The 23,693-nt window shown below is 45.4% G+C and overlaps 1 protein-coding gene across 1 annotated transcript; it reads left to right on the forward strand.

The window, feature by feature from the left end:
- Nucleotides 1–5,657: 5,657 nt before the first annotated feature.
- On the forward strand, nt 5,658–8,222 carry APLNR (apelin receptor). Its single transcript, XM_077115040.1, has one exon. The coding sequence runs from the start codon at nt 6,131–6,133 to the stop codon at nt 7,271–7,273; it is 1,143 nt and encodes a 380-aa protein (XP_076971155.1). The 5' UTR covers nt 5,658–6,130; the 3' UTR covers nt 7,274–8,222.
- Nucleotides 8,223–23,693: the final 15,471 nt, after the last annotated feature.

A 23,693-nucleotide genomic window follows, 5' to 3' on the forward strand; every position in this document is an offset into this window, starting at 1 on the left:
AGAAGGCTGGCCGGGCTGGTGTGAGCTGAGCCAGGGTCCCATTCACCTCTTCCTGCCCTCTTTCCTGCCTCCACTCAGCTTCCTGTCCTCGCCGCCTCCACCCAAGCCCCTCCTCTTGGCCCAACAAAAGGTTCCCAGGAGAGAAGCTTCCTCTGGATGGGGTCTTCAGGGATGGGAGGGAAAGACAGGGTGGCTCCGGGGACGGCTGGTAAGACACCTGGACGAATCCGTGTCCCTCTCTGAACCTCACTTGCTCCGTCGCTGAAGCCAAGTCTATACGCTAGATTAGCAGGCGTAAACTTTTCACCATCAAAGTCCGCTTGGCTTGATTTCCTGGCACCCCCCTTCCTGCCCTTCCAACTGAGTTCTCTATTTGGAAGGATTCTGTTTATCTAACCCACCCCGTTTATTAAACAATCATTCATCTTCTCATCTTTTATTCATCAAAGGCATTCTTAGCAGCACCAAGTAACCAGAGTCACCACCCTGAGCAGTTAAAGTTCAAGCTTGAAGGACCAGCCCTTGACATTTAGAGAGTCTGGGTTATCTTATTACAGGGGTGCTAGGTCAAGATATTTTTAGAGATACTGATGCTGGCCCTGGGCTACCTCCGCACCCATTCCCATCACTGTCTTCTGGGAGTCAATGGCCTAAATGACTTTTAGGAGATTTTCCAGTTTTAAGGGAGAACCCCCCCCCCCCCATCCAGGTGTCTCAATGAAGGCCCTGCCCGCTTCTGAGATCTAGGAATGGTCTAGAAATGGTGGTCTTACTGGCTGGGGTGCATTTTATGAGAGGTCTGTAGTGCATAGCGCCCTGGGCTAAGTAATGGGGGTGGGGGGGTGGGTGAGTGGGGGTGGGGAGGTAGGGGAAGGCTTTAGAACCCCATGGCTCACATCTGCTTGTTGGGGACAGGAACTGGTACATGGCATCATGAGTGGATTCTGATCTGATCTTGCCTGTCCACTGACCTGCTCTACTGAGAGGGGCCAGTTTGCATTTTGTCTTTTGACCTCCTTAGCAAGAAACCCAATTCTCCAACCACTGGGGACATGGCTGCAATTCCCAGATTCACGGAAAGCTAGACTCAGCCCATCCAATGCACTCCCATACAGGGAGGGAAACCGAGGACCAGATTTGTCTGGTCAAACGAATCACTCAGGTTTCAGCTCAATGTCACTGACCCCAAGAGGTCCCTCCCAGGCTACCTTGTCTGGAAATGCCCTTTTCTTTCATTCTCCATCTCAAAACCCAGTTTAACCTTCTCTGTAGTGCTTATCACGAGCTGAATCCATGGCTTTTGTTTAGCTGTCTCTTCCCCATTTCTAAAACTTAAGTGAGGGAGAATGGGAGATGGTCTGAATTGTCTGTGCACCCATCCAGAGCTTATAACAGTGGTTGGCTCGTGGAGGCTGCTCCATAAATATTTTCTGAGTGAGTGAATTATTAGCCAAGATGGAACCCAAGGCTCTTTGAGCCAGTGAGCTTTTGGGCGTTCTCTGTCCCCAGAGTTCAGGGTTCCATTGCCTGGAGAGTTTGAAGTGGTGCCAAATGGCCAGAGGGTGAGGGGTGGCTGAGGGTTGTGTGTGCCGTCATTGCCAGGAGGCATCTGGCCATTTGTTTTTGGTCAGATAAACTGCTAAAGTGGGTCTTGTGTGTGTGTGTTCAGGGGCTGGGATAGGGCTGGGTGTGGCTGGAGAAAGGGGAGGGGGGGGATTCCAAATTGTGGCCTGGGCAGCCAAGTTTCATCCTGCCTCCTTCCCTCTCCACCCCTCTTCTTCCCCTCAGATAACACCACCAGCTGTTAGGGACACAGCTGTAGCGGCCTCCTGGGAAGGAGAGAAAAGGGCCCTGTTGCTTCGGGTGGGTTCGGAAGCTGTGGACTTCAAAGCAGACCCGTGAAGTGAGGGGGAGGGGCGGAGCCCTGGGAGGGAGGGGAGGTGAAAAGTCAGCGAGGGGCAGAGAAAAGCAGTGCTTCCACTTTGATGTCTGCAGCCCAGCGCTTTGGGTGGGGTGTGGGCAAGCAGGTCCCAGACGGAAGGTTTTTGGTTTTTTCTCCCCTCATCCCAAAGGCCCAGAGAGATCCAGTTAACCGCTCCTTCCTGACCCCATGGGGGACAAGCGTGCTTGTGCAGACTTCCCTTCCCCACACGTAAGTGAATACGCTGGTGCAAGCCCATGCACGTGTGTCCTGAGCACACTCACACCCCTGGGCACACACTCACTCCCTTGGCCCGCTCACCAGCACCTGCAAGCCTGAGCTGCAAGCTACCACATCGCACATACAGACACTGCACTCAGAGAGCATGCACAGACCCGCATATCCACAGACCCGGCGCCAAGCTAGTCTCTGCTTTCCAGGCTACGCTCAGCTGTTGGTGTGGGAGTGCCTATTGAATCTCTGACTCCAGCAGCCTCCAAGCAGTCTGGGCTCGCTTCACAGGGCAGCGTGGCAGGCTTGAGGCATCGCCCTGCCAGATGCCATTCATCGGGTCGAGATGCCCTGAAGAAATCACCCGGGAGAAAGAGAGACGTCCCCAAGGAAACCCTCTCCAAGGCAAACCAGCCCGAGGAAGCTGCCCGACAGCCCTGCCATAGCTGTTGGCTCGCCCAAAGGCTCCAGATAGATCATTCTGATTCAATTTAGCAGAAAGGCGTCTTTGTTAATGCAGTGGACTAGCCACTTGGGGTGACGACCCAGGATTCCCGGACCTGGCTCCTGGATGAATTTCTATCACTTTAATTCAACAGACTTTTACCAGGCGCCAGATCAGGGGGTGGGGTGGGGGGTGGGGAACAGAAACAAAAGGCAGGTCGCTTCTGCCCCCAGGCACTCTTAAATTCTGAGACCTGGGAGCACACGGAATCAGCCTTCTATTGGTCCAGCTAATCTTACATCTTTCCTGGTGGATGGTGCAATGTGGGGCAGGGACAGATGAGAACAAGGCGCTGTGTGAGGAGTGAGGCTGGTGGGTTCTGCTCATTTTAGGCTGCCATAGCTGGGGGCACTGGACCATCTGGCGCCAGTTAGCTCTTGGCTGGATGCCATATCTTATCAGCACTCCATGCCCTCCGGCCCCTATCAGTTGGCCCTTAGTCCTATTTCTCTCCCATTGCAATGAATTCTTGTGAGATTAGCTGCTTCTCTGCCAGCACTGGGACAGAGATCATGGAGCCAAAGGAACGAAAGAGTTATATCTTTATCATCTCCCACACTGGGTCTCCAGGTTCCCATTTGACACAGGGAAGCAGCTATGAGGAAAGGAGAATGCGATCTGATTTTCAGGGACCCTCCCAGCTGCCTTGCTCTCCTCCCTCTGTAGTCCTTGCTGCAAAAGGCATGGGTGCCTGCATTTTTCTGGGAGAACCAGGGAAAATGTGGGAACCCTGGAGGGGGTAGGGGGGATGCTCAAACTTGGTCTTAATCTTCAGATATCCTGAGCAGAAATTTTTATTTGTTCCAGGGCCACCTATTGTGATCTGACCTGAACCAAACTGCTCCTGCACAAGTCTTAAGTAGAGATAGGCACTGAAGGAATTTGATGGGGTTGAAAGCTAACCATTTCCAACCAATCTTGGCTATTTGGGTAATAATGGAAGTCATTTGCCACCTGCATAGATTCCTATTAGATCACAGGCAAGCAGGTCCTCTCCCCCTCCCAGTTCCTCCTGAGTGTGTTGGGTGTTTCATGAAGCCTCCAGCTCTGTCTGGGTCCTTTTGGATGCCCCCACTACTATTTTGCAGACAGCCCAGATTCCCAGAGGCAGGTTATTCAACCAGCTCAAGCTCTCGCTCTTTCATTTATTACCGCACCTCCCTGTGCCTCAGTTTCCTCACCTGTAAATTAAGGGTAATGATTGTCCCTCCTTCCTAGTGTTCTTGTGCTGATTGAAAGAGGTAAGTGTCCTACCCATCGTCAGTGCTCAGCCCTGTAATTTTCATGAGAATCACTGACATGTTAATCATTTTCCCTTGTCTTTAAGGTAAATGTCATCCAAGGCTCTCAGGATCCTTCTTAATTTTCTCTCCAACCTCCTATCCTGTATCTCTCTTTGGGTCTCCCACCCTAAGGCAGCCACCTTGCTTGTTTTCATTTGTCTATCTTCGCATTTTATATTCCTTCTTCTGGCCCATCTTTTTTGCTGTTCTCCCACCTTCTATTTTTGGCCAATTCTTATTCAAACGGAACCAGCTGGAGGCCTGAGGGCATGTTTTCTTTGTCGTGCCCTATTTTCTTTTTATTGAATTAATTTCCCAAGAAAGCATATTAATGCTGGGTTCTGCATTTCTGTATAGCAGCCAAAGGCTGCTCAGGAGGTTTCTTTGTGATGGAGGGTGTATGCTCCAGTTTACCACAGACTCTACGACTCCTTATTGCCTCAGTATGCCTTCTGAATGTATGCACACTCAGCCTGGTCCCTGTGGGCATTTGAGTTTGAGACCCCAGCTTTAAGACTTTACTGGAAAATGTTCTGGCCAACTCTCTCTCCTGACAGTGGCTTCTAGCTTTTTAAGCCTTTTGACATGGATGTGGCCAAAACTTATCTCTTGATTTTGCTCCATATCACCCCTGCCCAATTTTAGGGGGCCTCCTCAACTTAGGGCAGTGGTGGAAAGAGTGCATATTCTTTATCTTACTTTGTGTCTGTTTCTTTCCTCCCTGGCCAGAGGACCTGGAGAGGTGACCCATGGGGTAAAGTGTGTTTCTATGGGACTGTGTCCACAGCCGCTGCCCCTTTCCCTACCTCCTCCTGCAGCCACAACCTCCTGACCTCCACGTGATCTCATATAAAACTTCCCAATCCTCGAAGAGCAGAAAAAACAGGAGAAGAATGAAAGAACCTCAGAACTGGAATGTGTCTATACCCTCCCCACATAGGACTGCATACTCTCATTCCTCTGAGTTTGGACCCCTCTCTCTGCCCGCTCCCTAATTCATCCATTCACTCACCTGCTCATTCACTCAACAACTCCTTACTGTTTGCCTGCATAGGCCAGGCACAGCATTAGGTGCTTGGAGAAGGAGAAAAGCAGACAACCAAAGTAACAGAACTCACCCTGCGACCTTGGGCAAGACACCTACCTTGTTGGGCCTCGGTATCCCCACAGTTAGTGACTTTTTCAGGGATGCTTCAGTCTGGGATTTCGTTCATCCAGGAGCTCTGTGTGGACTGTCTAAAATTTCCAGTGCAATCTGCCAACTGCAGCTTACGGATGACTGATGGATTCAAGAGAAATTCCCCTATACAGTGTCTGCAAACCAAACAAATTATTAAAGAGATAGACAAAGCCAAAGGGTAAAGGAGGTTGATATGAGGGAAAGTGTAGGAAGAGGGACTTACAGAGAAGCCAGATCTGGGTGGGGGCTGGGAGCACAGGACGGGAGCAAGGGACCAGACCTGCTTGCCAGGAGGGCTTGCCAGATGCTTGGCCTGTCTTGCGAAATCTCACACCCTCCTTCACCCCCCACCCATCCTCCCTCCAGTTGAGACTGGATTTCAATCTGCATAATTTGACCTATTTAGAGGGGGTGGGGGTGGTGAGAATAGGAGGGTGGAGAAGGTTGAGGAGGGGTTTGCTTCACAGGGCAAGCAGGAGATAGTGGCTGGAGGAAATTTCCTGGACAGAAATTCTTGGGACAGAGGCTGGCCTAAGGTGGGTGGCGGTCAGTGGGAGGAGGCGGGCCCGGAGGAGGGCAAGCGTGCAAACCACAGATAACAGTCTGCCCAGCACGGCAGGGGTCAATTTGGTCCACTTTGCCCAGGGACAAGAAGGGGGAAAAAAAAAAGTGGGCTGTAACTTAAAGATCTTAAGATTCACAAGGGAAGGGCTGGTCTGGAGGTGGGAGGAGAGAGTGACAACCAAGGAGGAGACAGAGACTCAGGAGGACCTAAGGAAGTGTCTTAGCTAAGGCTGGGGCTAGGCAGGAGAGGTTGGAGGGAAGCCTGCAGAGGAGAGGTGTCCTTCAGAGTTAGGAGACGCGAGGGGCAGCTCTTCTCACGCTCTGGGAAGGGCTCTGTGCCCTCCAAGGCACCTCCAGCCCTTCTCGCTCTCTGAGACTCAAGCTGGAATCTCAGGGTGCTTGCTGAGTTGGAGACACAGCCACTGAGCTGGTAGCCCCTGCCCAGCATGGAGGAAAGTGGCGATTTCGACAGCTACTATGGGGCGGACAACCAGTCCGAGTGTGAGTACATGGACTGGAAATCCTCCGGGGCCCTGGTCCCTGCCATCTACTTGCTGGTTTTCCTCCTGGGCACCACGGGCAACGGCCTGGTCCTCTGGACTGTATTTCGGAGCAGCCGGGAGAAGAGGCGCTCGGCGGACATCTTCATCGCCAGCCTGGCTGTGGCCGACCTGACTTTCGTGGTGACCCTTCCACTGTGGGCCACCTACACCTACCGGGACTACGACTGGCCCTTCGGCACCTTCGCCTGCAAGCTCAGCAGCTACCTCATCTTCGTCAACATGTACGCCAGCGTCTTCTGCCTCACCGGCCTCAGCTTCGACCGCTACCTGGCCATCGTGAGGCCGGTGGCCAACGCGCGGCTGAGGCTGCGGGTCAGCGGGGCCGTGGCCACGGCCGTCCTGTGGGTGCTGGCCGCGCTGCTGGCCCTGCCGGTCATGGTCTTCCGTTCCACCGGGGACCTGGAGAACACCACCCAGCTGCAGTGCTACATGGACTACTCGCTGGTGGCCACCTCCAGCTCCGAGTGGGCTTGGGAGATAGGCCTGGGCGTCTCGTCCACCGCCGTGGGCTTCGTGGTGCCCTTCGCCATCATGCTGACCTGTTACTTCTTCATCGCCCGGACCATCGCCGGCCACTTCCGCAAGGAGCGCGTGGAGGGCCTCCGGAAGCGACGGCGGCTGCTGGGCATCATCGTGGTGTTGGTGGTGACCTTCGCTCTGTGCTGGATGCCCTACCACCTGGTGAAGACGCTCTACATGCTGGGAAGTCTCCTCCACTGGCCCTGCGACTTCGACCTCTTCCTCATGAACGTCTTTCCCTACTGCACCTGCATCAGCTACGTCAACAGCTGCCTCAACCCGTTCCTCTACGCCTTCTTTGATCCCCGATTCCGCCGAGCCTGCGCCTCGGTGCTGTGCTGGGGCCAGAGCAGGTGCGGGGCTGCCTCTCCCAGCAGCAGCGGGGAGAAGTCGGCCAGCTACTCCTCCGGGCACAGCCAGGGCCCTGGCCCCAACCTGGGGAAGGGCGGAGAGCAGACGCCTGAGAAATCTATCCCCTATAGCCAAGAGACCCTTGTGGTTGACTAGAGCTGGGACCCGAGAGAAGCCTGGGGCCCTCTGCCCCGCCCTCACCTTTGGCCTCATGCACTGAGAATCAGGTAGAGTGATCGCGCCTCTAGCACGCCACTCCCTCCCCTTATCCCTGCCTCCAGCCTGGGTCTCCCTGGCCTTTTCCTTCTTTCTTTTTCCCCCCCAGAGCTTTGTGGTAGAGGGCAAGGCATTTGAACCTGCAGACGGGCACTCCACTGCTTAGTATCTGTGAGGCTGACCTTGCACGAGTCTCCTTAACTGCTTGCAGCCCCAGTTTCTCCATTTGTATAAAAGTGGGGTGGTCACATTGACCCTGAAATGCTGATGGGAGAGTTCTTGGTCAATGAAAGCTAGTTTCTTGCATCTCCAGCACTCTGTTCCCCCTCCTTTCCTTTTCAGTTTTCCCTCACCTCTTCCTCCTTCCTCTTTCCCTCTGTCTTTGCAATCTTTTCCCTGAATCCTTATCTTCTGGCTCCAACCCCCTTTCTCCCAGCTTGTCCCCACCCTGGCATCCCTCCTTCTCCCCCTTTTTACGTCCTCTTTCTGAAGGGCTGCTAAGGGTTAAGTATCTGGAAGTTTGCAAAGACTGACCCTGTTTAAGCTCGTTATCCTGTTCCCTGGACTGGGGTGTGCTGTGTGTTAGCAAACACACACAACTCCTTCTCACAGCCCCTCCGTGATGCCAGTTAGATATACTTTCTGCTTATTTCCTCAAAAGTTTGATTCTTTGTTTTCTGTGGGATTGGAAGGCCATGGACTGGTGAAACCATGCCCCTTGGTTTTGTTATATGAATGGCAGGTTGGGAAGGGAGAACAGAGAACAGAGAAAGAGCAGAAAGAGGGATTTCTCCAGTGGTTTAAACACCACTTGGCTCCTCAAATCTTCATCCCTCCAATTTCCTTTGAAACTGAGCTGTGGGTCTTTTCCTTGTCTCTCCAGCCCCCCCGCCCCCCCCCCCCCCCATCATCCCAGGCTAGTGCTCTTGCGCACTGATGCTTCCTGGTGCCAAGAGTCACTTTTTTGGGGGTGGGGATGCTTGCTCTTCGCCTGTGTATAGGTAAAAGTATGGATGTGCTTACCCCACTCCTGCTCTCCACTTCAATCCACCCTTCACACAATATCCTTGAGGGAAGAAGGGACACAGGGAAGCAATAGAAGATAAAAGTGAGTCCGTCCCCCACTGGATTTGGGGGCTCCAGCGGCTGGTCCGTGCTTTAAGAGAGAAGGCTGTATTATCACTTCCAAAAAGGGCTGGCCTCCAAGCCTTGAGGAAATTGCTCCTGAGCCTTCCCACATGCCACGATGGATTTAGGAGCTTGGTTAAATGCTTCCCTTGGCCCCCTTTCCAGCCTCCCCACCTTGCTTTGAATTTATGAGCATTTCCCTATCATTTTCCCCTTTCCCAAGGCTGGTGGTCCCACACCTGAAGAAGCCACCTCCTTGCTGTGGGGCGAAAAGCTCTGGGTGGGCTTGGGCTCACCATTGGATGGGAGCTCTTGGCTTCTCCTGTGGATTGGGGGCTGGGAACAGCAACTGCAGCTGGCAGGGTAGGGCAGATGGCATGATGTCCATGATGCCAGGGAGACCTGGAAGAAGAAACGGACCTGCAGGGACTCTGTGAGCTGGGGGCAGGGTATGTGTATTTTGGGTTTTGTTCTGGGAGGACTTCAGACATGAAGACAAGACATGAGCTGTGCTGGCAGGAAGAGCCCAGCTTGTTGTAAATGGATGCCTTGACTGTTGCTGGGTTGGTGCCGGCTCTGAGAGCTGAGGGAAGAGGAAGGAGAAGGGGCTTTTCTCAGCTTAGTCTCCCCAGCCCAGGCAGAAACCTTCCTCAGAGTCATCTTTCTGCCCAGGGTTGTTTCCAAAGCATCCAGACAGGACTGGAAGGTGTTTCTACAAGGGAACTGGGTCTCTTCTGAGACCCTCCTGCATGACCTGCAGAGACTTCCTACGTGGAGCTTCTCAGGAAAGAAGGTAGAGGACACTGCCTGATGACACGTTGCTTCCTCATTGCCCACCTGCCCTTTCTGTAGAAAGTCTGTGCTATTTTCTGACCCCTTTAGTCCTTGTGGTTCATCAAATAAATTGGTTTTGTGTAACTCCTGCGTCAGAAGCTTCTTCTCACAAAGGTGTCTTGGGATGAGGAATGAACCCTCAGTTTGCGAATGGTTTAGTAGATGGAGGTGGTGTGAGCGTGGCTGGTGGGGGGAGGCAGGAGCGGGTGGTGGGAACTAAAAGGGGTGGGGGGAGTGAGGTGGGAAACTGGAAGGGATGTTGTGGGGGGAGGGAAGTGCGAGATGATGGAGGAACAGACCAGGAAAGGGAAGGATGGGGAGCTAGATCATGGGCAAGGGAAATAAAGGCACAGGAGCATCTGAGTTTAATGCTCTGAAGAGCTACAGAAAAAAATGAGCACCTGTTTTGGAGTCCAGAGCACATGCTCTGGACCAACACTTTTTCCCGTGGAAGTAGACCTAACCATTTCATCATTCATTCATTCATTCCTTTCCTCATTTGTCATCCCCTATTGACCCGTTCGTTCATTCATTCATTCATTTAATATCGAGTGAGCATCCACCCTGCTTGAATCTAGGCCAGAAGTTTGCATCCCTGGTCTCCCAACAGAGCCACTCTGATAGTTTTGGAAAGTAACCATTCCTTGATGTCTTTATCAAGATACCCCTTTGGAATTAGAATATCCTGGACTGGCCCTGGTGTTGACAATTCCGAAGAATTCCTTAGATGATTTCTCAGGGAACCAGCTTTGGGCATGTCTTCTTCCAGATAGATTCTGCCCAAATTAAAGTAGGTGCAACAGACTAGAGAGCCAGAGAAGATAGTCCCTACATGAAAATCCACTTTGGGAAGAAAGGGCTGAGATGGTTCTTTGGGAAAATATTCAGTCCAGACATGCTCGCCCATCTCAATAAAGACCTCCTGAGTATTAATGATGCCTCCAGAGGACACAAAGGCTATCGCTGAAATAGAACTGATAGTAAGGGGAGAGCTGACATCGTTTGCAATTCGTGGCTGTGCTAAGCATTTTCCAAGCACTATTCCACTGAACCTTCGCAGTTGTTCTCTGACAGGGGCATTTTTCCCTGGTTTGCTGATGGGAAAACTGGGGGGGCAGAGAAGCTAGTTAGATCTCTAGCAAGCACATGAAGAGCCAGGCCTGGGACCTGCTGAGTCCACACAACTTCAGAGCCCTTGCTGTTTGCTGCTGCAGAGTCGCGCTTCTCCCAGGGCACAATGAGACATCATGGGATGGTTGGGGAAAAGTGAAATCTCATCTATGAGGTGCCTGGCACTTATGGAGTGTGCTCACAGAGCAGGGGCTGGGGAAGGAAAGGAATGGAAAAGAAGTGGTGGGAAGTGCTTGAAAGACAGATAGGGAGAGAGAAAAGAGAGGGGAGAAAAACACAGAGAGAGAGATAGAGAAGGCAAAAGAGAGAAATGAGGTGTGAGAGAAACAAGCAGACAGACAAAGACAGAAAGAGTGTGAGGAGAGAAGAGAAGGAGAATGAGGAGAGAAACAGAGGTGGAGTCAAAGAGAGAGATAATAACAGAGAGAGGGAATGAGGAGGGAGGTGGGAGGAAATTGGGAGGCAAGGAGGGATACTGAGGACATGATATCAGTGCTTGTTTTCCTTCTTCTGAAGTACACTGAAGGAAATCCCTGAAGGAATTTACAGCTATAACAAGTTATTTGAGTTTATGTTGACAGATGCTCGTAAAACATCTCCAAATCTCCTGGGATATTTGAGGTCAGTTATCCAAAAAATTTTGAGTATAGAGCACTTACTCAATAATCCATTTATTCATACATATCTTCCTCTTTTTTTTTGTTTTTTTTTGGCATGGACAAGCTCTGGGAATTGAACCTGGGTCTCTGGAATGGCAGGTGAGAATTCTGCCACTGAGCTACCATTGCACCACCCCATGTCTTCCCTTTTAAACTCACTCATTCAATCATTTGCTTACCCAGTAAACCTTAGTTTATTCCTTACTATGTGCCAAGCACCCATACTGGACACTGAGGAGCAAATGGTGAATAAGACGTGGTGGGGTGGTGGGTGGTGGAGACTGACAGCTAAATAAGTGATTACAATGAAGCATGGTAGGTGCCAAGAGAGGGAATGTACAAAGTGTTTTGAGGGCCCATATAGAGACAAAGGCAGGGTGTCAGGGGAGACTCTGGTGACAGTTTGTAAGGACCCCGCTCTCCAAAAGATGGAAGGTGTGCAGTTAGGGGCGATACACTGAGCATAGGCAGTACCCAGGTGCTGGATAGGGGGTTCATTCAGTTTTCCACCCAAACTTCCATTAATGGCCCATGGGCCATGCAGAGGCACAGAGGAAAACTTGCCCAGGTCTCAGAGGACGCATGATGAGCAGATTGGGGGCTGGAACCAGGGCTGGGTCTCTAGACAACTTTGGGGAGGTCAAGGATATTTTTCAACCTTTTTTTTATTGTACAATATAACATGTATACAAAGCAAAGAAAGCAAAAAGCAATAGCTTTCAAAGCAGTCTTCAACAAGTAGTTACAGCACAGATCCCAGAGTGTATCATGGGCTACGATACCATCATCTCAGATTTTTCCTCCTAGCTGCTCCAGAATATAGGGGGCTAGAAGGAATAAATATTTCTTTTACATCATCACAATTGACCTTCTTTTTTCTTTTTTCGTGAAAAATAATATATGTACATAAAAACAATACATTTCAAAGCACAACACAACAATTAGCTGCAGAGTAGATTTCAGAGTTTGGTTTGGGTTACAATTTCACAATTTTAGGTTTTTACTTCTAGCAGCTCTGAGATACTGGAGACAAAAAGAAATATTGATTTAATGATTCAGCAATCATATTTGTTTGTTAAACCCTACCTTCTTTGTATAACTCCACCATCACTTTTTCACATTGGAGGGGGCTGTCAATAATATTGATAGGGGGATGGAACTAACTGATGTTGTGGAGAGGCTGGGCCCTCTGCATTTCAGGACTTATCTGGTCCAGGGACCCACCTGGAGGTTGTAGGTTTCTGGAAAGTCATCCTAGTGCATGGAACCTTTGTAGACACTCAGGGCGCATAAAATCAAGTGCCCAAGAAAACAGACTGTGGGTGGTTGAACTGAGTGTCCAAGTTCCAAGTTATAAACAGAGTGTTAGATTATCAGAGCAATGTGTGTTTATTTATTCAATCAACAAACCCTTGTGCAGTGGCCACTATGTACCTGGGACTGTCTTAGATGCTGGGGGTACGTGATAAGCCAGGCACCATCCCTGTCTTCAGGGAGCAATTGAAAGTCCCTTTGAGTCCTGCCTTCTTGCTGAATAGATGGGTACACTGAAGCCCAGGAAGGAGGAACAATTTATGAAAAATCATTTAGTGGGATGGTGGCAGAGATGGGACTAGAACCCTTGCTTCTCACAGCCAGGCAAGAGCATGTTCCATAGCTCCAGGCTTAGAAAGGAGAGAAAATCTCTTATTGATACTATGAAGAGCAAGTAGCATGTTTAACACTTACTTCATTATTGGAGAAGTTGTGGGTTTACTGAACCACATAATTTATTTTTGAATAGTTTAGATATACATAAAAATTGCCAAGATGCTGCAGAGAGATCCCCCCACATCCAGTTTCCCCAATTCTTTTTTCAATATTTTTATTGATGAAACAACATACAAACACAAACATTCTTAACATACAAAGATTCCATACATGGTGTAAAATCAGTGGCTCACAATGTCATCACATAGTTGTATATTCATTACCGTGATCATTTTTTAGAATATTTGCATCACTCCAGAAAAGAAATAAAAAAAAAAAATAAAAACTCTTACATATCATATACCTTACCCCTCCCTCTCATTGATCTCTAGTATTTCCATCTAACCAATTTCTTTTATCCTTTGTTCCCTCAATAATTTGTCTATTTTTTTGCCCATAATTTTTACTTATCTCTACATATCTTAGCTAAATGGAGCATCAGACACAAGGTTTTCACAATCACACAGTCACATTGTAAAAGCTATATCATTATACACTCATCTTCAAGAAACAAGGCTCCTGGAACACAATTCTACAGTTTTAGGTACTTCCCTCTAGCCCCTCAAATATACCATAAACTGAAAGGGGATATCTATATAATGCATAAGAGTAACCTCCAGGATAACCTTTCGACTCTTTGAAATCTCTCAGCCATTGACACTTTGTCTCAATTCTCTCTTAGTTGTTTTGGTCAAGAAATTTTTCTCAATCCCTTGATGCTGGTCCCACATTGCCAGGGAGGTTTACACCCCTGGGAGTCATGTCCGGTATAGTGGGGGAGGGCAGTGAGTTCAGTTGCCATGTCGGCTTGGAGAAAGATGCCTAAGTGGCTTTTCTCTTGATTTAGTGCTTGTCCTATTACTGCAGTCTTTCAGCTGATTTCTGGAGCTTTAAGGGATATTTCTGCCAATTCTTTTTTTTTTTTAATATTTTTATTGTAAGCAACAAACATACAAACCTTCTTGATATACAAATATTCTTGACATGGTGTACAATCAGTGGCTCACAATATCATCACATCGTTGTGTATTCATGATCATGATCATTTTTTTAACATTTGCTTCTCTCCAGCAAAAGAAACAAAAAAGAAAAAAGGAAAAAATTCATACATGCCATACCCCTTACCCCTCCCTCTCAATGACCACTAGTATTTCAAACTATCAGTTTATTTTAGCCATTGTTCCCCCTATTATTTGTTTATTTCTTATCCGTATTTTAAACTCATCTGTCCATAACATAAATAAAAGGAGCATCAGACACAAGGTTTTCACAATCACACAGTCACATTGTAAAAGCTATATCTTCATGCAATCATCTTCAAGAAACATGGATACTGGAACACAGCTCTTAAGTTTCAGGTATTTTCCTGTAGCCACTGTAATACACCATAAACTAAAAAGGGGATATCTATATAATGTGTAAGAATAACCTCCAGGGTAACATCTCGACTCTGTTAGAAATCTCTCAGCCAGTGACACTTTATTTCATCCCATTTCTCTCTTCCCCCTTTTGGTCAAGAAGGTTTTTTCTCAATCCCTTGATGCTAAGTCCCAGCTCATCCCAGTATTTCTGTCCCATGTTGCCAGGAAGGTTTACATCCCTGCAGTTTCCCTGATTCTTAGCATCTTACATTGGCATGGAAAAGTTGTCACAATTACTGAACCAATATCGATGCATTAACTAGATTCCTTACTTTATTCAGATTTCCGTAGTTTTCACCTTTTTTTCTATTCCAGGATCCTTTCTAGGATACCACATTGCAACTCATCCTGTCTCCTTGGGCTCTTCTTGACTGTGAGAATCTGTCAGATTTTCCTTGATTTTGATGATCTTGACAGTTTGGAGGAAGGCTGGTCAGGTATTTTGTTTCCTATACTTTTTTTTTTAACAGGTATTTTTAACTTCTATATATGCACACTAGGGGAGCTAGGTAAGGATACATGCTAGGTGAGGCTAGAGAGATAGATAGGAATCAGGCAATTCCTGCTCTTCTGGAGTTTAACAATCAACACTGAAGTGCAGTTAGCAAGTAGAAACAAATAAGGAAGTGTTTATTGCATGGGAAGCCCAGGACACTGTGGACATAAACACCCGGTCTTCCTGGGACACTGCAGAGTGATCCCAAGACAGGGCTATTCACAAGGATGCCTCCAACCCTTCTGGGCTCAGGTATTCTCCCAGACATAAAGCTACCCTGGGGCTCATTTTCTTGCATGAATGTCTGAAAACCTGGAGACATGAGACAAACAACTTTTCCTGCTCAATAAACATCTGACTCCATACTCTTCTGTACTTCATTATTTAGTTGTGTGATACATCTTTTGCCTACCTGGGGTTACTTCTTAACTGGATGATGGGTAATTACAAACAGATTCTCTAAAATTGCGTGACATACCCTACTTTAGGTGGAACCCTAGTACTCTCCCATCCCATGTTCCTGAGCACTGGAAATGCACCTCTGGAAAGATTCTGCAGCCCTGTTCCCTGTCTGCCTCTGTCCCATGAGTAGGTCCTCTACTGTAGGATGTGTTTACACATCTTTGCATTCTCAGTGCTTGGAAGGCAGCAGGTGTCAATGAGCATTTACTTAAGCAATTGAACGACTTGATAAAGAAAGTGCAGGAAGAAAGGTGAGAGAAAGGAGTTTTTGCTTGAAGTAAACAAGTTGATGGCTTTGCAAAGAGCTCTGAAAGATGGAGTAGAGACTGGTGTTAGGAGAGAGGCACTGGGATTGAAGAGTGCGAAGATTATTAACTAACTGGCCCAATTAAACCAAGGAGCCTGGTCCTTTTGGAGCTTGAAAACCATAGAGTCAGAATCTAGGATGAGTTGGGTCATGTCTGGGGGCACTTTTGATATTTCTGTAAGTGGACTTCCTCAAGCTGTGGTTTTGCTGTGACCAATTCAATGTTTATGCTGGAAATAAAGCCTTCCAGTCTGTTTGGCTGGGTTATGTATGGTGTGTAAGACTGGTTGGCTTCCTGGGGAAGTTATCAGTGAGCCAAGTGGAGCTGGCCTGAGTCAGACAGTTTCTGGGAATCTGTGCTTGGACATCTACTGTTCATTGGAGGAAGGACTCTTGTGATGATGGAGATACACTGATTAAAAAGAAAATAAAATTCTGGACTTCCTCCTCTGTGCAAACACTCAGAGAAAACTTCTCTTCCGACCCCTGTGAAAATCCGGACCAAGTTTAAGGTTCAAGAGGATAAGGCCATATTTCTTCTGGATCTGGAATATGTCCATAAGTTCAAGAAGTCTTCCTGTCTGGGGGGTGAAGTGACTTCTGATGAGTTAAGAGGGACACTAGTGTCTCTCTAAGTGGTTGGGACAGGTCCTTTTGGCAGAAAAAGAACTTTGGCAGCAGGGACAATAATGGTCCAGAGTTTGGGAATTGTCCTCCCAAGGTATCAAGATTGAAGAGCATGAATTCAGTCCTTGCTTTTAGGAAAACGGACACACCAATATGGTGGCTAGTTGGTTTCCAGGATGAGACCAGGATATCCTGGGGATCCAGCTGGCTACAAGCTCAGAACTGGAGGGTGCTTTCAGGTTGTCAGGAACCTTGGAAGGTGGTGGTTATTTGCTGTGCTAATAATAAGTTATTTTTATGTTTGGTAAAAGCAACACAGCAATTAGCAAAGGAACTGACTAAAGATAGACACTGCAGGCTGGAAAAGGAAGCAGTTTCCAGTCTGCTGGTGTCAGGAGCTCAGGCAGCCCAATATGCTGGCATGAGGAGCACAGTATAACTGAGTTGGAAAGGCTCGTTTCCTACCCTCCCACTTCACCAGTGAATAAAGCGAGGTCCGAAAGCTGAAGTGACTTTCTTAAGGTCGCTGCAAAGCAGTGACTAAGTTGGTTGTCTTGTTTGTCTTGATTCCCAGGCATGCTTGCTTTTCATATCACCAAGTCACCTCTTTTCTATTCTGCAGATTGTTTGGGAAGAGATACTTGTCAGAATAGACCGACAAGCAATTAAGTGAGGCTTTGACTTGCCCAAGGTGTGTCCACTAACTGACTTAACTCATCTTTAGCAAAATGATGATGTTTGTGACTCTGTTATTTCTCTTTGTTTTATTTATTTTTTAAAAATTATCTACTTATTTATTTTTGTGTCCATTCTGTTATGATCACAGTCAGACAGATAAGGTTTACATCCCAATTCTTCCACTTCTTTGGGTGTGTCATCTAGACCAGTGCTTCTCAACTTGAGCATGCAGAAAAATCATCTGGAGATGTTCTTAAAATTCAGATTCTGAACCACAGGCCAAGATGGCGGCTTAGCAAGGTGTGGGATTTAGTTCATCCTCCAGAACAGCTACTAAAAACCAGGAACAGTGCAGAACAGCTCCTGGGGCCATGTCAGGGACCGGACACACAGCATACCCCAATCTGGACCAGCTGAACCGGCTGCGAGCCCCCCTAGAACCATGAGTTCCTCAAGTTGCAGTGGCCGGCACCCCTCCCCCACAGGCTGCTTCCCAGAGAGTAAAGGAAAGAGAATTTACCAGCAGCAGGAGCTGAGCAAAACTAAGCTTCAAGTGGGGAATTAATTTACAAATTCTGACTACTAAAAATAGGCCCCCAGCTCAGGTGAACCTGGTCAAAGCGAGGTCGCTGATTTTTGCCCTGGCACCAAGGGGGCAAGGCTGGTGGAAAAAGAAAAAAAAAAAGAAACAGAGGTTTTTATGGCTGCATTTCTACAAAGGCTTGACTGCCTTTGGATATAGCAGCAGGGCTTCTCAGGCTGCAACTGCCCTAGGCGTAGACAGAAACAAGCTTGTTTGAGAGATTGTCTGGAGCCTGTTCCTTCCCCAGGGGAGGGGTGAGGCCCAACTCAGGTGGAATCCCTCCCTCAAGAAATTAAGACCCCAGAGCTTGGTAATTTGAAGCCATTAAAACCAGCCTACCACCTCTCCTCTGTCTCCACCATGCCCCCAGCAGGGACAGTCTGCCAAAGTTAAAGGTACCGAACCATCTTATGCTGGTGGGACCAGCAGGCAGACAAGTGCCACATACTGGGCAGGATAAGAAAAACAGAGTCCAGAGACTTCACAGGAGAACCTTTCAACCTGCTGGGTCTCACCTTCAGGGAAAACTGATGCAGGTGACTCTTTCCTCCTGGCAGGAGTCCAGTTTGGTCTGGGAAAATCCGGCTGGAGTCTATAATACCTAAGCAGACCCTCCTAAGGGTGGGAGGAAAAAGGCACCATACAAGTAGGGCAAGAAACAAGAAAACAAGCATTGAAAAATTCTCCTCTGTTTAACAAAACCTAAGTTACTGGTCCAGAAAAAGCTGAATTGGATGTCAAAGAACAGACAGACAGCAAATTCATCCAGCAAGAAAACTCTAGGTAAAAGAAGTGAAAACAATCTCCAGAGTAAACTGATTAGGGTAATTAAATGCCTAGATGCCAAAAATAACAAATCACAGTAGGAAAATTGAAGATATGGCCCAGTCAAAGGAACAAACCAACAATTCAGATGAGATACAGGAGTTGAGACAATTAATTTAGAATGTACAAACAGACATGGAAAACTTCATCAAAAACCAAATTAATGAATTGAGGGAGGATATAAAAAAGGCAAGGAATGAACAAAAAGAAGAAATCAAAAGTCTGAAAAAATGAATCACAGAACTTATGGGAATGAAAGGCACAGTAGAAGAGATGAAAAAAACAGTGGAAACCTACAATGTTAGATTTTGAGAGTAAGAAGACAGGATTAGTGAACTGGAGGATGGAACATCAGAAATCTGACAAGCAAAAGAAAATATAGGGGAAAAAATGGGAAAATATGAGCAGGGACTCAGGGAATTGAATGCCAATATAAAGCACATGAATATACGTGTTGTGGGTGTCCCAGAAGGAGAAGAGAAGGGAAAAGGAGGAGAAAAACTAATGGAGGAAATTATCACTGAAAATTTCCCAACTTTTATGAAAGACTTAAAATTACAGATCCAAGAAGTGCAGCGTACCCCAAAGAGAATAGATTCAATAGACGTTCTCCAAGACACTTACAAATCAGAATGTCAGAGGTCAAAGAGAAAGAGAGACTCTTGGAAGCAGCAAGTGAAAAGCAATCCATCACATAAAAGGGAAGCCCAATAAGACTATGCATAGATTTCTCAGCAGAAACCGTGGAGGTGAGAAGACAGTGGGATGATATATTTAAATTACTAAAAGCAAAAAACTGCCAACCAAGAATTCCATATCCAGCAAAATTGTCCTTCAAAAATGAGGGGGAAATTAAAATATTTTCTGACAAAAAATCCCTGAGAGAATTTGTGACCAAGAGACCGGCTCTGCAAGAAATACTAAAGGGAGCACTAGCGACAGATAGAAAAAGACAGGCGAGAGATGTGTGGAGAAGAGTACAGAAAGAAAGACTATCAGTAAAGGTAAAAATAAGAAAAATTAGATATGACATATAAAATCCAAAAGGTGAAATGGTAGAACAAAGTAGTACCTGTACAGTAATAACACTAAATGTTAATGGATTAAACTCTGACTCAAAAAACACACAGTGGCAGAATGGATTAAAAAACAGGACTTACCTATATGCTGTCTACAGGAAATACATCTTACACCCAAGGATAAACATAGGTTGAAAGTGAAAGGTTGGGAAAAGATATTTCATGCAAATAGCAATCAGAAAAGAGCAGGAGTAGCTATACTAATATCCAACAAATTAGACTTCAAATGTAAAACAGTTAAAAGAGACAAAGAAGGATACTATGCATTAATAAAAGGAACAATTCAACAAGAAGACATAACAATCATAAATATTTATGCACCGAACCAGAATGCTCCAAAATACATGAGGCAAACACTGAAAAGAGAAATAGACACATCTACTATAATAGTTGGAGACTTCAATCCCACAGTCTCATCAATGGACAAAATATCTAGACAGAGGATCAATAAAGAAACAGAGAATTTGAATAATACAATAAATGAGCTAGACTTAACAGACATTTATAGAACATTACACCCCACAACAGCAAGATGCACCTTTTTCTCAAGTGCTCATGGATCATTCTCAAGGATAGACCATATGCTGGGTCACAAAGCAAGTCTCAATAAATTTAAAAAGATTGAAATCATGCAGAACATTCTCAGATCATAAAGGAATGAAGTCAGAAATCAATAATAGACAGAGTGCCAGAAAATTCACAGATATATGGCTCAACACCTAACTCATAAACAACCAGTGGGTCAAGGAAGAAATTACAAGAGAAATCAGTAAATATCTAGAGGCAAATGAAAATAAAAGCACAACATATCAAAACTTATGGGATGCAGCAAAGGCAGTGCTAAGAGGAAAATTTATTGCCCTAAATGCCTAAATGAAAAAAGAAGAAAGGGCAAAAATCAAGGAATTAACTGTCCATGTGGAAGAAGTAGAGAAAGAACAGCAAACTAACCCCAAAGCAAGCAAAAGAAAAGAAATAATGAAGATTAGAGCAGAAATAAATGAAATTGAGAACATGAAAACAATTGAGAAAATCAACAAAGCCAGAAGCTAGTTCTATGAGAAAATCAATAAGATTGATGGCACCTTAGCAAGATTGACAAAAAGAAGAAGAGAGAGGATGTAAATAAATAAGATCAGAAATGGAAGAGGAGACATAATGACAGACCACAGAGAAATAAAGTAATGACAGGATACTATGAACAATTTTATGCTAATAAATACGACAATGTAGATGTAATGGACAACTTTCTAGAAAGGCATGAACAACCAACTCGAGAAGAAATAGACGACCTCAACAAACCAATCACAAGTAAAGCACTTGAATCAGTTATTAAGAAGCTACCCAAAAAGAAAAGTCCAGGACCAAATGGCTTCACATGTGAATTCTACCAAACATTCCAGAAAGAATTAGTACCAATCCTGCTCAAACTCTTCAAAAAAATTGAAGAGGAAGGAAAGCTACCTAATTCATTCTACAACGTCAACATCACCCTCATACCAAAGCCAAATAAAGATATTACAAAAAAAGAAAACTACAGACCAATCTCTCTAATGAATACAGATGCAAAAATCCTCAACAAAATTCTAGCAAATCGAATCCAGCAACACATTAAAAGAATTACCATATCAACAAATCAAAGCAGAAAAACCACATGATCACCTCAATTGATGCAGAAAAGGCATTTGACAAAATTCAACATCCTTTCCTGTTAAAAACACTTCAAAGGATAGGAATAAAAGGTAACTTCCTCAAAATGATAAAGGGAATATACGAAAAACCCAGAGCTAACATCCTCCTCAATGGGGAAAAACTGAAAACTTTTCTGTAAGATCAGGAACAAGACAATGATGTTCACTATGGAACAAGACAATGATGTCCACTATCACCACTGTTATTCAACATTGTGTTGAAAGTTCTAGCCACAGCAATTAGACAAGAAAAAGAAATACAAGTCATCAAAATTGGAAAGGAAGAAGTAAAACTGTCACTATTTACAGATGATGTGATACTAAATGTCAAAAACCCCGAAAAACCTACAGCAAAACTCCTAGAGTGAAATAAATGAGTATAGCAAAGTGGCAGGTTACAAGATCAACACTCAAAAATCTGTAGTGTTTCTATACACTAGTAATGAAGAATCTGAGGGGGAAATCAAGAAATGAATTCCATTTACAATTGCAACCTAAAGAATAAAATACTTAGGAATAAATTTAACTAGAGAGACAAAAAACCTATACAAAGAAAACTGCAATAAATTGTTAAAAGAAATCACAGAAGATCTAAATAGATGGAAGGGCATACCGTGTTCATGGATTGGAAGACTAAATATAGTTAAGATGTCAATTCTACCTAAATTGATTTACAGGTTTAATGCAATACCAATTAAAATCCCCAAAACTTACTTTTCAGAAATAGAAAAACCAATAGCCAAATTTATCTGGAAAGGCAGGGTGCCCCAAATAGCTAAAAGTATCCTGAGGAAAGAAAGTGAAGTCAGAGGTCTCATGCTACTTGACTTTAAGGCTTATTATGAAGCTACAGTGGTCAAAACAGCATGGTACTGGCATAAAGACAGATATACTGACCAATGGAATAGAATAGAGTGTTCAGATATAGACCCTCTCATCTATGGACATTTGATCTTTGATAAGACAGTCAAGCCAACTCACCTGGGACAGAACAGTCTCTTCAATAAATACTGATCCATATGCAAAAGAATGAAAGAGGACCCATATCTTACATCTTATACAAAAGTTAACTCAAAATGGATCAAAGACCTAAACATTAGATCTAAAACCATAAAACTGTTAGAAGAAAATGTAGGGAAATATCTTATAAGTCTTATACTAGGAGGCAGTTTCCTAGACCTTACACCCAACGCAAGAGCATTGAAGAAATAAATAAATAAATGGGAACTCCTCAAAATTAAACACTTTCTGACATTAGTGAATAAACTTGGAGAATTTCATTGGTAAGAGAAGCCATCAGGAGATAGAAATAGGGTAAGATATTGGGTAATTGGAGCTGAAGGGATACAGATTGTGCAACAGGACTGAATGTAAAAACTCAGAAATGGACAGCACAATACTACCTAACTGTAATACAATTATGTTAAAACACTGAAGCTGAATGTGAGAATGATAGAGGGAGGAGGGCTGAGGGCACAAATGAAATCAGAAAGAAAGATGATAGAGACTGAGATGGTATACTCTAGGAATGCCTAGAGTGTGTAATGATAATGACTAAATGTACAAATTTAAAAGATGTTTTTGCATGAGGAAGGACAAACAAATGTCATTACTGCAGGTAATGCTGCAGTAAAATAGATGGCAATTAATATTTAAAATTTTTAACTTATGTGTGTGACTAAAGCAAAAGTTTATTTGGTACAAAATTTATATTTTGACTAGTGCATTTCCTAATATAACTTATGTAGATAGCTTAGTTGAAGACCACTAGTACATGGAACCTTGAGTAGGACATGAGATTTTGTTGGTTTGTCCTGAGTGATGCCCCGATAAATCCCAGAGTGATTTGAACAGTGAATAAAAAAGTATTTGCAAAGCCCCCTTTGGGGAATGGTGAGAACAGGGGAAAATTCAACTTCTCCGAGTTGAATTCTTGATGTTCTCACAAACAGTGTGGACAACCAAAGCTATAGGCTGAGCCCCCAATCTTGGGGTTTGTTCATATGAAACTTAACCCCACAAAGGATAGGTCAAGCCTAGTTAAAATCGGGCCTAAGAGTCACCCCCAAAAGAACCTCTTTGTTGGTCAGATGTGGCCTCTGTCTCCAGCCAACACAACAAGCAAACTCACCACGCTCCCCCTGTCTACGTGGGACATGACTCCCAGGGATGTGGACCTTCCTGGCAACGTGGGACAGAAATTCTAGAATGAGCTGAGACTCAGCATCAAGGGATTGAGAAAACCTTCTCGATGAAAAGGGGGAAGAGTGAAGTGAGACAAAATGAAGCCTCAATGCCTGAGAGATTCCAAACAGAGTCGAGAGGTTATCCTGGAGGTTATTCTTATGCATTAAATACATATCACCTAGTTATTCAAGATGTAATGGAGAGGCTGGAGGGAACTGCCTGAAAATGTAAAGCTGTGTTCCAGTAGCCATGTTTCTTGAAGATGATTGAATAATAATACAACTTTCACAATGTGACTGTGTGATTGTGAAAACCTTGTGTCTGATGCTCCTTTTATCTACCTTATCAACAGATGAGTAAAACATATGGAATAAAGATGAATAATAGGGGGAGCAAATGTTAAAATAAATTTAGAGTGAAATGCTGGTGATTGGTGAGGGGGAGGGGTGGGGGGTATGGTATGTTTGAATTTTTTCTGTTGCCTTTTTATTACTTTTTCTGAA

This window comes from Tamandua tetradactyla, chromosome 9 (genome assembly GCF_023851605.1).
Source record: "Tamandua tetradactyla isolate mTamTet1 chromosome 9, mTamTet1.pri, whole genome shotgun sequence".
Classification (NCBI taxonomy): Eukaryota; Metazoa; Chordata; class Mammalia; order Pilosa; family Myrmecophagidae; genus Tamandua; species Tamandua tetradactyla.